The 16,665-nt window shown below is 32.8% G+C and overlaps 1 protein-coding gene across 1 annotated transcript in view; it reads left to right on the forward strand.

Annotated features, from left to right (window-relative positions):
• Positions 1-16,665, forward strand: part of NAALADL2 (N-acetylated alpha-linked acidic dipeptidase like 2) — a 961,526-nt gene that overhangs the window by 629,365 nt on the left and 315,496 nt on the right. Inside the window, exons 7-8 of the mRNA XM_081302331.1 lie at positions 8,141-8,233; positions 11,315-11,520. Coding sequence (XP_081158457.1) covers positions 8,141-8,233; positions 11,315-11,520 — 299 coding nt within the window. The remainder of the gene's footprint in view (positions 1-8,140; positions 8,234-11,314; positions 11,521-16,665) is intronic.

Genomic DNA, 16,665 nt, shown 5'->3' on the forward strand with positions numbered 1-16,665 from the left:
TCATCATAAGTTATTTTCAGCAAGAAACTTAGTCTGACATCCTAGCCCACCATATTATTAGTAAAGAAAATCTTTACCTCTCTATCCATTTATTTCCTGGTCCCAAATATGAATAACTCAGGGATTATACAGAGATTGATTAACATAGAAACCATGTTGCTATCAAGAAGTCAATGATATTCTAAAAACTTTCAATTCAAGGGCATTTAGTTTGTGTCTTATGCACAAGGTATGGATAGGAAAAGGGAAACAGAAAAGTGATATCAATGATATTACCTTCAGATCAGGGCTATTAATTTCTATAATCTATAAACCTGAAAGAGTGAGAAGAGAGAATGGTTATAAGAACTGGCCAGACTTTGAGCTTTAAGAGAGGAGCTGTGGCTTTCCATCAGGTAATGTAGTTTTAGCCAGCAAACAACCACACAAGGAGGATAATGGAGAATTAATACTCCATCTTTTCATTTACCCACCTGCTGATAGCTTGTTGTTGCATTCCATTGGCCAAAATCAACCTGAAACCAAAGACTCATGGATTCAGATAGATATGGTCCAAAGAGGTCATTCTTCTGGAACAGAGATGGGTGAGGAGTGCACAATAGAACTGGATGGACAAATGGAAAATATGTTCACTGTGTTGCAGGTGATTACTTGGTTGACTAATTTTATAATTTGTAATTTGTGGAAGTGTTTGGCTGAGAGATGTGGGAAATGAATTGATTTTTACCATGATAAGGAATACAAAAAAAGTTACTTTTTTTCTGATTCATGTTCTTCAAAACTTTTTCCTATTTAGACAATCTTACTAATTAAAAATAGGAAATAAATATTAATCATCTTTTCTCCAAGGTATTCACACTCATAACATACATGCACATGTGATATGAATGTATATATTTTGGAGACACAGGAGATTACTATTATCTTTAAAGTATATGTGATGGTGGCATAGAATCCAGAAGCAATTTGTACTCCAGTTTTTTAAGTAAATAGTTGGCATTAAGGACAAGTTACAGATCCTCACTGAAAATTTAAGTCTAGAGCAGATTTCAGTCTCCATGAGAATCGAACAATTCAAAGCCCCCATATTAGAAGATGTAGAAGTACCATTCTAGAGTCAAGTAGCCAAAAAAGAGACTCAAGTACACAGAATCGGACAAATATTCAATTAAAATTAGAGACCCTATGATAAATTTCAAAAGACAAAATTGCTGTTGTTATTGCTACAAAGAATAGCATTGTCTTAATAATGGATTGTTCCAATTAGTAATGCCAACACCAGTAGATGAATGATTATAATATGAGTTTATCCAAGATTTCACTATTAAAATTTAAAGTGTGATTATGGTACTTATACTGTAAATGGAAACAGACTCTTTACATACTTATTTTCAGGATAGTATGTTGAATAATAGAAATAATATATATTAAGGTGTATATATACATAAATATAAATAAATGAAAGACCCCTTTTTGCTATATGAATATGCTATTATTTGGACATAGTCTTTGCCCAGTGATACATAAAGAAATCTTTCTTTCAGTTGGAAGCATCCAATGTAAACAAACAGAGCATCCTCCTCAGAACAAAAGGTCATGTTTCTTTTCTTAGCTTACTCTGGTTCTTTTATACAGGAATCTTAAACTCTGGGATGTAGAAGAAGGCAGACTAAAATAAACGTCTAGAAACATAAAGGAAGTATAAGAAAACTATTAAATATGTTTTAAAAATCAGCTATAGAAAAAAAAAACAAAATTAAATAAAATCAAATATTCAGAAGCAAACCTGAAGACAGAAGTAAAAATTGGAGAAGTGAGAGAAAGAGTTGCTTCTGTGGTTCCTAGTGTTGAGAGGTCGTAGGCAAGGATATGGCACCCAGTGGGCCAAAGACATGAGCTACAGGTTCAATGCTGAATGTCTCCCAAGGTTCACATATTAAAGGGTTTGTCCCTAGCCAGTGGCACTATCAGGAGGCCAAGGTGGTGGGGCCTAGTTAAAGGAGGTAACTCACTGAGGCATGCCTTTGAAGAGTTTATTTATTTTCTTTCCTTCTCTCTCTCTCTCTCTTTCTCTCTCTCTCTCCCTCCCTCCCTCCCTCCCTCCCTCTTTTTCTCTCCCCCAGCATCCATGAAGTGAGCAGATTTGCTCTGACATACTTCCCCACCATAAGGTTCTGCCTCACCATTAGCCCCCAGTGACGGGATCAAATAACTAGGATTGAAACCTTTCAAACTATGAGCCAAAATAAATCCTCCTTTCCTTCTTTATGTTGTTTTTCTCAGATTTTGCTCACAGTATTGAGGGCCAAGATTTGCAACTAAACCTCTGTATGAAGATACTATAAATGGAAACTAGCAGAACCATGGTGGGAATAGGAAGATCAGAAAGAATTTACCCCCAAGTAAATGACAGCTTTCTTGTGCCTGAGTCCTGGACAAGTTTATATGCACATATATCTACCCTAAAAACTTAAAAACTGTCTCAGAATTCTCACTACAATTGTAGTACAGAAACTCCAAGCCAAGCAATTAGCATAAATATCATACACAAGTTATGAATGCCCCTGGAATGTCAGATAAGAGCGAATACATTGCTGCAAACATTCATAAGAGAAATATTAACCAAAAGAAAGATGGATAAATTATATTAATATGGGGTTGGGGGAGAGGACTTAAGGGAAAAAATAAAGATAGAAAAGACATATGCAGAATAATTCATCATAAAAATATCTCAATACTTGCATAGATGTAACAAACTAGTCTAAAATTCCACAAATAAAGTATTATACTATTTTTAGGATTATTTGTTATTGTATTAATTGATCAATATGCTTATAGGAAACTTCAACATGTCTCAATAATTACCAGAGAAAACATATATTACATATAGAACAATTAGAAAGGTATTAACCACAAAAATTTTAAGTTTAATCCACTGGAAATATATGTAGAAAGTTGCATCCATTAAATAAGTAATACACAGCTATATGTTGACTCCGTGTTCATAAAAATGCGTATTCTCCTATCAATTGCAATAACCTTTAAGATCACAAAACAAATCTCACCTAATACCAAAGTATCAATGGCATACAGACCTTATTTCCTATGTAGACCTAAAGTAAATTAGATATAGATATCAAAACAGTAGCTCACTCTGTCTTGTGGCTATTTAATTTTTTTTAAAAAACTCACATACATATATTTGAAAGGAATTACAATAGAAATGTATAAAATCAGGAATTTATAAAACCATAATATTTAAAAACATCAATGTACTACAACTACTTAGAAAATCTGTAGCCTTTTAAGTACATATTGTTACAGATAGAATATGAGGTGTCCCAGAAAACTCATGTGTGAGAAAATAGAGGTATGTTCTCAAATGAAATGATTAAATTATAAGAGCTATAGCCTCAGCAGTGGATTAACCAATTTGGTAGATTAACAATTTGAAGGACTGCTGTACTAGGTGGTAACTATAGATAGAGTGGGATTGAAGAAAGCAGGTCATTGGGAGCACAATTTGGGGGTTTATATATTTTGTCCCTAATGCCTCAACTTCTCTTTCTTTGCTCCTGGGCCCCCATGAGCTGAACAGCTTTCCTTTACCATGCCCTTCTGCCAGGATGTTTTGCCTTATCTTGGACCAACAGCAATGGAGTTGCTGACCATGGACTGAACTTCTGAAACAATGAGCCCAGATAAACCTTTCCTCCTCTCAGTTGTTCTCATCAGGCATTTTGATCCCAAGAACACAACGCTGACTGGTAAAAAGATTGGAAAAAAAAAAAAGATTGAAAAGCAATGAGACAAACATTTAAGTTAAGAAGCTATGTTAAAAAAAGGAAAGTGATGTCTGTAGATATAGACATCATATTTAAGGAAATGTACAGGAAAAAAATTATATTTGTACTCCTTTACAAAACAGGTAGTGCCCATGCTACACAAACCCTTACAGAATCTGAGAAGATCCCTAAAACATTTGACATAGTATAAGCCAGATATCCAAAGTAAGCTAGAACAAATGAGAAGTAAAATTATCAACTGATATCTCTCTCTCTTTCTCTCTCTCTCTCTCTCTCTCTCTCTCTCTCTCTCTCACACACACACACACACACACACACACACACACACACGCAAATATTCCAAAATCACTCATCATCAATTCAGAAAACATATGACCAGGTAGAACTGATTCTGGAAATATCTGCATTTTTAAACGCTGCAAAGCAAAAAGTTTACAGTTATAGATGATTCAATAGCTATTTATGGTAAAACCTCTAGAAAAGTAAGAATAGAAGTGATCTTCATTTGATAAAAGAAGATTCCCGGGAAATTATAGCAAACTGTTTTTTTTTTCCCAAGATAAAATCTGAGGAACATTATTTTAAAGATTAAAAGACAAAGACAAAGCAATTTTGCTATCTTGGCCTCCATTCCACACTGCACTGAAAGTTCTAGACAAAACAATCAATTAAGAGCAAGAAGCAAAAGCTATGCAGATTTCAAAGAAGTAAAAAAACCCCATCCATGTGAGGAACTGTCCTCACTGAATATTTTCATAAGAACCCTACAGGTTAACTGTTAGAACATACAGAAGTTTAACAAGAAGCTCATTCGAAGATGAAAATAAAAAATTAAATAGCATTCTTATATGGAATGTAAGTAGTTATAAATATTTTTTAAATAACCATAAAAAACCATAAAAATAAATTTAATTTTAATAATAGTTGTGCAAAGCATTTGTGCAGAAAAATAATATAGCTTTAATGAAATAAACTGAAATAAATTGAGATGCATCTCTTATTCACATGCTGCTCAATATCATTTCTGCAGATAGATCTATTAATGTCATGCAATCTCAGTGACATCTTGGAATGTTTTTTCATGATATACAAAAAGCTAATATTAAAGTTCATATGAAAGTAATAGTTTATAAATATCTCCCAAATCGAATCATAATGCAATTGGATGATGGTCATATTGATGCTAATGATGCTCATGATAGAAGATCGACCATTTTAGATATAATAAACCTACATAATTTAAATAAGATGTCACAGGTTTAAATGAAGTGCAATAATAAGGCTAAAAATAGATCCATATATAAATTAAAACTTATTATATATGACAACAGCTTCAAGGAGAATAAAATTAATTATTCAATAAATTATGTGAGAAGAGTTGCCCATTCATAGCCAGAGACAAAATTGAATGCCTGCTTCAGGACATGGCTGCATGAAAGGCATACATTTGATAACTCACTTTAGAAGTTTTGAAACACCTGAAGAACATTTCTTGTCACAGGATAAGAACATGATTTATAAGCCAAGACAAACAATCCTATCAACATATTGTTGGTAAAAATATTGATAAATTTGACTATATTAATTTATAGATATAATAGATATTTTAATACACATAATTAATAAGAAAATAATATCCTAAGAAATAACCTCTAAATAAACCAACAATGATAAACAGTACAACAGAAAACAGTCAAGTATAAGAGACAAGAAATTGAATGATGAATATGCATATATTAAAAGCTAGGAATTCCACTTGTATTAGCATAACACATGTGCATCAAAACATTTAAAAGTGTTCTTTGCTATACCATAATGCCAAAAAAGAGGAATCAACTTTGTTAATCCTCAGTAATTGACCTGAAAAATAATTTAGCCTTGATCCAAAATCCAAATATTACTGAATAGCTAAAGTAAATAATACAGAGGGGCTAAGATTGTGGCTCAATGGTAGAGCACTCATCTTACATTATGAGGCACTGGGTTTGATCCTTAGCACCACATAAAAATAAAAATAAATAAATAAAATAAAGGTACTGTATCCATTTACAATTAAAAATAAATAAATAATACAGATCTCTATCTACTTTCATGAAAAATTGGGGAAAATATAATATTAAGTGAAAAATAAGGTATAATTTATATAAAATTCCAAAACCTGAAAAGTAGTAGGATATGTTCATATCTTTGCCTGTATTTACTTATTTCTGCCTACCTACAAATATATTAAAGTATTTATCGAAAATTATTAGTTTTAACTTCAGGGTAGGAATGAAATTAGTAAAATTGTATTAATTTGACTATTAGAGAAGAACATCAAGAAAAATATAGGAAAATAAACATGTTAAATCTAGATGTGGATCATTATCTTACATTGTCTTAATTCTTTTTCTTTTGGCTGCCTGATAAATATTTCAAAACAAAAAAGTTAAAATGGAGTCTTAAAGAACACTTTGTTGTTCAGATAAAAATATTAACTATATGAAGATCTGGATTCAAGCCCTAATTCTTTCACTATGTGTTTTATTCAGGAAATAAATATAATGACTCATATAATTCATGGTTCAAGGATAACTGATATTCAGTGAGAATTAATGTGTGTGTGTGTTTAACTGACTACTGTAAATTGTAAGGCACTTTATCAATGTAAGATAATATTCCAAGCAGTTTATTGTATATATCGAGAGTTTTACTCAATGATGAATCAGGAAAAAAATTAATACTGGGTGCTAGAAAACCAGAAATATTCTTCAGTAATATCTGAATCCTAAGGGCGTGGCTGAAAAAGAAAGTTCACTTATCTGGATGATTTGGAACAAATCTAGAATAGGAAATTAAACAAATGATAATTTTCCAACTATATGACTTTCTGGGAAAGGCAAAACTATAGAGAAAGTAAAAAGATGAGTGGTTGCCAGGGAGAAACGAAAGATGAATAGGTGGAACACAGGGGATTTTTAGAGCAGTTAACTATTCTTCTGTATGATGCTACTGTGGTGGATATATGTCATTATACATTTGTCAAAACCCATAGGATGCATAGCACAAAGAATGAACCCTAATAAAAATTATGGACTTCAGTTTAAAAAAAATAATACAGGATCTTTAGCTTAACAAATATTCCACACTAATGCAAAATACTACTTATATGAAGCAGAGGAGAGAGGGAGCTATTTGAATGTTTTGTATTTTCTGCAAACCTGAAATTGCTCTGAAAAACAAGTTCTATTAATTGGAAAACAAACTAACAAAAATGCACATGATCTAAATTAAAAGCACATTGTTCCACAGGTGAGACAGGCAGGCTTTCTCACAGAACCTCTTTTCTCTGCAGTTATAATTTTAACAGAATCAGTGTACTGGTTTTCCAGTTAAACTATTAATTTAAATTTAATTTGTACCATTTAAGGAAGAAGCAACATATTTATTATAAGTTTCATTGAGCAGTAAGAAGTGACAATAGAGGGCTTGCTATTAAAGGGTGGCTGCTTAGCATGAACTGTTTTCTAAGTGCTACCCTCTGCCTGGCCCCCTGACCTCACTGGGCTGTTCTTATACCTCACCAGAACCCCACCCTATCCAGATTGCCCAGGACCAACCATGTATAAGATTAACACATCAGGACCAAAGGCCTTCAAAGACCATGTCAGGCCTGTGACCTCATCCATCCTGACTAGTGTCTTCAGTTTATTTGCAAAGTATTCAATAATAAGTATAAATAGAAGAACTTAAGGTATATAATTAGGATTTATAGTAGAGATGAGGGGCCTATGAACATAGGTGGAAATAAAGAACCCAATATATGAAAATATGTATAGCTGTAAGTATCTTTATCCTTTTAATTTGTATAATACTTTAGAGTTTTAAAAGTGTTTCCTTCCGTGTGTGTGTGTGTGTGCGTGTGTGTGTGTGTGTGTGTGTGTGTGTGTGCGCGTGCTTAAGATAGGGAAATATTCATTATTTCTCAGGAAATATTTTTATTTATTTATTTTTCTCTCTCTCTTTTTTTGTACATGTGAGTTTTTCTCCTGTGTGCTTTCATGTTGAACCACCTTATAACCCTGAATGTGAGGTTAGAGTTGCCTATTTATGGCTCTGAGGTTCTACCAGGCCAGCAATTGTTATCTTAGTCATCATTGTATAACAGCACATGAAATAGACTTTCCACTAAGGTAGTCAATAAATATTTGGCAAAAAAGTATAATCTTGCTTATCTGAAAATTTCAAGTATTTCTAATTCTTTTCCTGATAGTTTTAGATAGATAAATGTTAATCTTTTAAGAAAAATATCAGAATAATATAGACAAAAACCATCTTTTTTAACTTTTTTTCAGAAATAAGAATTGTCAGCATGCAAATTCAGACAGTCACAAAATTCAAAACAGTCACTAATGTTATTGGATATTTAAAGGGCATGGCCTCTCCAGGTAAGTAGAATTAAATGTTTAAAATAAAAAATTGATATGAAATTTAACAGGAAATATTCTATAGTAATTTAATAACATAGTTAAATATCTTAAACTTATATTACACTGTGAATCATTATCAAACTAAGAAGTCTCTCTTTATTCTCATCCCTATTATATATCTTCTAAAGTAAACCTCAGTAGGGAGTTTGTGTGTACCAGGGGAGGGGAGTGAACCAAGAATGAGTTTAGATTTGTTAAACTGACATGTCATGCAAAAGCAAATGTTTTCTTCTCTGTTTTATATTTTCCTCACTATATAACAACATTTAAATTTTTATTTTTAACAAGAAAAAACATTAAAAACATTTTAGTTTTTAATGATGCTTTTTTTACACATAAAAGCTTTTATCTTCAAATGTAATCTTTCATTGTTAATTGATGTTCACCCCTGATCCTTGTTCTGCTGACATTTCTTCCTAGTGTTTGCACAGTTTTAGGTTATGAGGGTGTTTATGTAAATGACCACCTGGCTAAATTTTAAATCATTTTCTGTCTTGTTATGGGCTGCCGATGGGTGTTTCAGATGACATTACATAGACTTACAAAAGTAAAACTAATGATATGTATATAGAGAGAATAATATCAACACTATCAAATATATCATAAAGCTGAATCACATATTACTGTCTTAATTAGCCTGTTATACAGTATAGAGTACAACAGTGTGTTGTTAAACTTGGGCCACTTCTCTTGATGGGTGTTTTAGTTAGTCTTTTCATTGCTGTTACCAAAGTACCTCACAAGAACAACTTAGAGGAGGAAGTTTATTTGGAGCACAATTTCAGAGGTCTCAGTCCATAGACAGCTGGCTCCATACATTGTTTTGGGTTCTAGGTGAGGCAATACATCATGGGGGAAAGGCTAAGTAGAGGAAACCCTTTCAGCTCATGCGAGGGTCAGGAAGCAGAGAGAGTGAGAGATAGAGACAGATACAGGGACATCCACAGAGACAGACAGCACTTGGGAGAAGGGGCTGTAGGGAAAAGCCAGCTCTTCCAGGGCATGCCTCCAGTAACCTACTTCCTCCAGGAAAGTCCACCTGCCTACAGGTACCACCTGGTCAGTCCATTCAAACTAGTATAGACTAGGGTAGAGCTCACACAGTCAAATCATTTCATGTTTTAACATTCCCACATTAACAAGAAATTTTGTGGGAGACAACTCATATCCAAACTATAATAATGTGGTTAAGGACACTTACTGAGTTTTCCGTGGAGAATTATCCTAATCCATAGCATTAATCAAATTAACCTAATTGCTAACCCAGAGAATTTTGAGATCAAGTTTTATATTCTCCCAGTTTCTTGCCAGTCAACTCTGAAAAAGTTCATAAAAATGTATGTATTCTCTCTGATTTCCTTGTATTAGCAATATTGTAGCTCTGGTGATGATATCTTTAAACACAAGATAAAAATGAATTTGAAAATTGTTGCTACTTTATTTCAACCATTTCAACAAATTTCCATCATAAGAAACTCTAAGGGAAGCACTAGAATATTCATTATCATTGCTGTATTTGCAATTTGTTGTTGGAAAACCCAGTTGAACAAAATTATACTAACTTCAGTATAAAGAAAATTCAATCTACCAAAAATTATTTGAATTTTTTTTTCCATTAGGATTCTTCAGTGTATATTAACAAAACTAATTTTTTGTTTAGTTTTAATTCTACCCAAAAATACTGGTTACTGATTCACATGATTTTCTTAGTGATTGAAAATTACAAATAATTATAAATTAATATTAAGTTTTTGATATGTTTGATTTGGAATCTAGACAGCTAATGCAGAATTTTCTTTCATATTTGGGAGATGAATCCATAAATTTTCAACTTTTCAATATTTGCAGGCCCCTATGTATACCAGTAATTAAGTATTAATAAAATGGTGACAGATCAAGCCCATTGCTTGTTCCAAAATCAGTGTGGAAAATCAGAAAAGTTTCATGAGATGACATTTTGTTACAGCATTTTTTTGTTGTTGTCACAAAGTCAATACCTGATCCATTTATTCCACACAGGTGTAGGACCTACTTGTGTCAGGCACTGTTCAAAGTGCCTTATAGAGTAACTCACTTAAAACTCAATATAACTGAATCTTGGATGCATTACTTGTATTCCATATTAGAGTTGAAGAAACTAAGGCATAGAAAGTTTAAGTAAACTTTCTAACATCATACAATTAGTGAGTTGCAAACCCTGGATCTCAACCCAAGAAGAGACTACATACTTCATTATTAAGATATGAAAGATGTCATAATGAAATGATAATGAAAAAACTTTTAACATAGATATAAAAGATTACTTTGATCAAATAAATTTAGTTATGTTATTTTTATAAATAACATTCAATAACATTTTTTTAGCCTACTGCAGTACAATAAGATAGGTGACAATAGTTGTCAATGTGCTTTGAACAGGGCAACATTTATCTGTCATGGAAACATTTGTAACAGTGTGTCTAATGAATCTCAATAATCATATAAAATGAACATTGGTGAATTTCATTTTTTTCTTCAGATAATGGAGAAGACCTTTATCTGAAGGTCTATCTAAAACTATAAGCTGTAATTAATTGCCTAAACACTTCATTTATTACAAAGTCCACACATGACTACCACATTTTTAATACTTACAGCTACTGACTAACTGCTTCCTCAGATGTATTAATAGTTCTTTAATATTTACTGAGCATGCACACATTGTTTACAGGACACTTCCCACTAGGATTCTGGAAAAATGTTAGATAAAGATTTCATTGTGGCATATTTGTATACTTCATTAATTAATATTCATGTTGCAAAGGACAGTTATATGGATCTAAGCTTCAGATTCATAATTGGGTTTAACAGCTGCCTCTGCTTTGATATACACAGATGTGTGAATCAAAACAGTGGGTGAAAAGTGTTAAAGTAGTCTCAATTATTAGAACAATTTTGTTTAATTGTTGCTTACTTATGCAATAGGATTATGTAAATGTCATTAAATTTATTGTTAAAGTTTATATTCTGTTTTAATGGCTAATTTCCTTCTGTTTCCAGACCGATATATTATAGTTGGCAGTCACCATTACTCTGGATACAGTCATAATGGACAAGAATGGGCTAGTAGTACTGCAATCATCACAGCATTTATCCGAGCATTGATGTTAAGGGTTAAGAAAGGATGGAGACCGGACCGCACTATTGTATTCTGCTCATGGGGAGGAACAACCTGGGGCAATATTGGCTCATACGAATGGGGAGAGGTAAAACATTAATAATAATAATATTTTCTTCTTTTGGTAGACAATATACAATTTTTGTAGCCAAAGATGATATTGCGCTTCTGAACTAGGGGTCATAATTGATGATTTGCTGAGATCACTTGCAAGAATTAGAGGTAGACCCATGTAGGGTAAATCATGTATGATATGCATCTAATCTTCCTGTTGCCACTAGAACTACAAACTCTGATATTACTCATAATAGTGATTATTTAATTATCGTACTTCCTCTTATAAGATAACTGTAAGGCACTAGAAAAGAAAAGGATCAGTTGATACATACCATCACACTAAAATCCAAAACCAAAAACACTGTCCAGGAATTATCTAGTATTAGGAAATAATCTATAATCTACTATGTAATTGATTAACTTATCATTACATGTTATCTATACAATATTGAGACTGAATTCAAATAGTGGTTACCCTCTTTCCTCCCTTTCTTCTCTGCAATCCTTCATCCTTCTTCTACTTCTTTCCTACCCACTTGCTTATCTATTTATTTAAATACCATAGGAAGCCTGTGTCTTAATGAAATAAATCATGAAATGGGGGCACAGACAGAATACAATCAAAATGTTTATGTTTCAGATGCTTCTGATATGACTACACAGCATAGATGCACTATATTTTAAATGAAATATGGCAACCCATTATGGGGTGATGCCTTTTAACAACGATGCAAACATTGTGAATCTCCTACATGTTTTATTTACTTTAATAATGAAAAAAAGGGAGATTTCATGGAAATATACAGACCCCAAAATGCTTAGTTTTAACTAGAACACCATTTTATAGCTTAGTTTGTTCACTATCTCAGGAAAAAAATCTACCTAATGAGAAAAGGAAAAAATTTAACGTAATGGGAAATTCTCTTGTTATATTTTTTATTTAAGCACTCAAAAATATAAAATGCCTATTGACTATCAAAGCAAATATCTAAAGTGTAGAAAAGAAAATAGCAACTTTTTTTTTAATTTGAAGGGAAGGAAATTGTGAGGATGAGAACATTTTTACAGTGCAGAGTTCAGCAAGATTTACAAACTGCAAATTGAAATGCTTTTCTATATGCAAATTAGTGGTTTGAATGTTCCATATTCAAAAGAATTACTCCAAATGAAGAAATTCTATTGCTTTAAGAACCTTTTAAATTGACAAATTTGTAAGTAAGATGGAAAATTTAAAGCTGAACCAACCTCTCAAATTCTTATTCCAAATTACTTACTTTTAAGATTAGTGAACAAGTTCAAAAACAATTTAGGGAATATGTTTGTGATTCTGACTATTTTAAATAATTCAGAAACAATGAAGCAGTGTTTCATTTTTCCTATAAATATTAAGAAAATGTCTTAAAGATTCTTTTCAAACTCCAAATATGCTTCTTTATTTAACTATATGTACAATCTTCTTGATTAACTTTCAAAATTTATATTAATCCTAAATTATATATGCATATATATTTCGAAACTATGTTCACAAAGTACTCTTGTCTGACATTATTATTTCCTAACTTAAATATCCTAAACTCAAATTCATAGGAAATTACATTGCAGAAAGTCCTTGTGTTTAATTGAGCCTCAAGCATCATAGCCTGTGGACTGAAACAATATAGACTTGCACGTATGTGAGGAATTAAATTTTCAAGTGGAGTAGATATTTTTTGTGTTTAATAAAATCTAAATTTATTTTTAAATTTCAATTAACCTATTGTGTTTTTGGTAATTTTATATTTTCTCTATCAGATGTCAAATATACAAATACTATAATGTGTGAATCCATAGAAGGAAAAAAAAATTCTTAGAAAAGTTTCTTTCTAGTCAGAAGATTAGAAAATACACACACACACACACACACACACACACACACACACACGGACAATTGGTTCTAATTCTTTTTTTTTTTTTTTTTTTTTTTTTGCGGGGGGCAGTGGGTACCAGAAATTGAACTCAGGGGCACTTGACCACTGATCCACATCCCTAGCCCTATTTTGTATTTTTATTAGAGACAGGATTTCACTGAGTTGCTTATCTCCTTGATCAATTTCTGAGGCTGGCTTTGATATTGAGATCCTCCTGCTTCTGCCTCTGGAGCTACTGGGATTACAGGCACGCACCATTGCGCCCAGCTGGTCCTAATACGTTTTATGGGACCAATGTTCCATACATTGGTTTTTAGTATGTATTTGTGTCTGTATTATGTATATATTTGACAACCGGTTATACATTTATTTACCTTCTGAATTTTTGCATGACTAGAAAGACAAAGGCATGTGAGTAATAAAAGGGGTGAAAAATATGCAAGTTTCATTGGCTGATAAAATATATTTTTATAACTTTCTGTATACGCAGAGATTATTTCAGTGCAATCCATAAAGGTGTTTGCTAACCAACAACTGAGGAGAAATTTAGAATACTATTGGTTGACCTGAAATAGATCTACTCCATGTGAGAATAAAACATTTTTCTTTTAAATTAAAACCAACTTGCTTGGGTAGAAATCCCTGGAAATCCACAGTGTTAGTTAAGAGGATTAGGTGATATTGGCCAATAAACTTAAAAATGGGATTTGTAGTGACAGAATTTTAGAGAATGGACTTAATAGTGAACTTGGTTGTTAAAGAAAAATATAACACATCCTTGAATGTTTTTATTAAAAATACCATTTCTTCTGTGAAGAATCTTTAATTTTCACTGGATATTGTGGAAATACTTCTAATTTAAAATAAAAAAGTCAGAGTTCAAATTCTTTCTTCTATAAAACATGTGACATTCTCTAAGTCTGGAATCCTCAAATAAGTTCACTAATGCTTATCTTGTGGGGTTCTCATAAGGATTATATGAATCAGCATGTACAGAATGTGTGTATGTCATAGTGTGCAAATAAAAGCAATTTTTTCATAGGTTTTAAGTAATGATAGATATTATTTGAGCCAGCTTAGAGGTAAATTATTCAAGATTAAAATATATTATTTGTGTTCAGTTAAGACATTTTAAAATTTTAAATAATTGTCTCTTTACCTCTCCTACAGAGTAATAGCTGAATTTTCAACATAAAATAGAGATAAGATTTGCTAGGGATAGAAGTCCTTATAATCTTTCTCCTCAGAAAGAGGAAAGATACTTTCCCAAGGCATGACTTAATATAGTTTTTAAGATGTTCAATGGAACTTCTACATAAGAATTACTCATTAAATATTTGTGTGAGTAAAGCAGAAAAATAACACAAGCTCCCCTTAGTAGTACATTATTAATATAGTCAGTTGTTTTCAATTTTGTAGGGTTGGGGTAAGCAGACATGTGGAAAACTTAACAAGTGAATAATTTTATGTCATTAATGTGCATGAAATGCATTGGTTTTTTTTTATAAAATTTATCTGCAGGGTCACAATTGTATAATGCCCCATTTTTCTAAGAATAACAGGTATTGTGTGTAAGAGTAGCTCAAAGCTCCAAAGGAAAGGACTCATTTTATTAATCATGGAATTAGTTCATCCTTGTCTAACTCACTGACTATAAAATTAAGTGCTCTCATTGAAGCAAATATCCATCCTGTATTCTGTAGTTGAATCCCATGCAATGCTATGTTTTTAAAAACATTTTCTTTTAAAACTTGACTTTTATCAGAACATGTTTTAAAATATTTAATCATATTTTGTACCTAACTCCTTATCACCCTTATTTAAAATCTTCCAACCTTGACTTATTTTATTAAGTGCTTTTAAAAATGTACTGCTGCCACATTTTTTTTATCCATTCATCTATTGAAGGGCATCTGGGTTGATTCCACAGTCTAGCAATTGTGAATTGTGCTGCTATGAACATCGATGTGGCAGTATCCCTGTAGTGTGCTCTTTTAAGGTCTTCAGGAAATAGTCCGAGAAGGGCGATAGCTGGGTCAAATGGTGGTTCCATTCCCAACTTTCCCAGGAATCTCCATACTGCTTTCCAAATTGGCCGCACCTGTTTGCAGTCCCACCAGCAGTGTACAAGAGTACCCTTTTCCCCACATCCTCGTGAGCACTCGTTGTTTTTTGACTTCATCATGGCTGCCAATCTTACTGGGGTGAGGTGGTATCTTAGGGTGGTTTTGATTTGCATTTCCTTGACTGCTAGAGATGGTGAGCATTTTTTCATTTACTTGTTGATTGATTGTATGTCCTCCTCTGTGAAGTGTTTGTTCATGTCCTTGGCCCATTTGTTGATTGGGTTATTTGTTTTCTTATTGTCTAATTTTTTGAGTTCTTTGTATACTCTGGATATTAGGGCTCTATCTGAAGTGTGAGGAGTAAAAATTTGTTCCCAGGATGTAGGCTCCCTATATACCTCTCTTATTGTTTCTCTTGCTGAGAAAAAACTTTTCAGTTTAAGAAAGTCCCATTTGTTGATTCTTGTTATTAACTCTTGTGCTATGGGTGTCCTATTAAGGAATTTTGAGCCCGACCCCACAATCTGTAGATTGGAGCCTACTTTTTCTTCTATCAGACGCAGAGTCTCTGATTTGATATCTAGCTCCTTGATCCACTTTGAGTTGACTTTTGTGCATGGCGAGAGGAGGGGATTCAGTTTCATTTTGTTGCATATAGATTTCCAGTTTTCCCAACACCATTTGTTGAAGATGCTATCGATGTTCATAGCAGCACAATTCACAATTGCTAGACTGTGGAATCAACCCAGATGCCCTTCAATAGATGAATGGATAAAAAAAATGTGGCATTTATACACCATAGAGTATTACGCAGCACTAAAAAATGACAAAATCACGGAATTTGCAGGGAAATGGATGGCACTAGAGCAGATTATGCTAAGTGAAGCTAGCCAATCCCTAAAAAACAAATACCAAATGTCTTCTTTGATATAATGAGAGCAACTAAGAACAGAACAGGGAGGAAGAGCAGGAAGAAAAGATTAACATTAAACAGAGTCATGAGGTGGGAGGGAAAGGGAGAAAAAAAGGGAAATCACATGGAAATGGAGGGAGCCCCTCATTGTTGTACAAAATTACATATAAGAGGTTATGGGGGGAATGGGATAACAAACATGGAGGGAAATGAATTACAGTAGATGGGGTAGAGAGAGAAGATGGGAGGGGAGGGGAAGGGGGATAGTAGAGGTTAGGAAAGGTAGAAGA

Source organism: Spermophilus citellus (assembly GCF_964194105.1).
Source record: "Spermophilus citellus genome assembly, chromosome: 7".
Taxonomy (NCBI): Eukaryota; Metazoa; Chordata; class Mammalia; order Rodentia; family Sciuridae; genus Spermophilus; species Spermophilus citellus.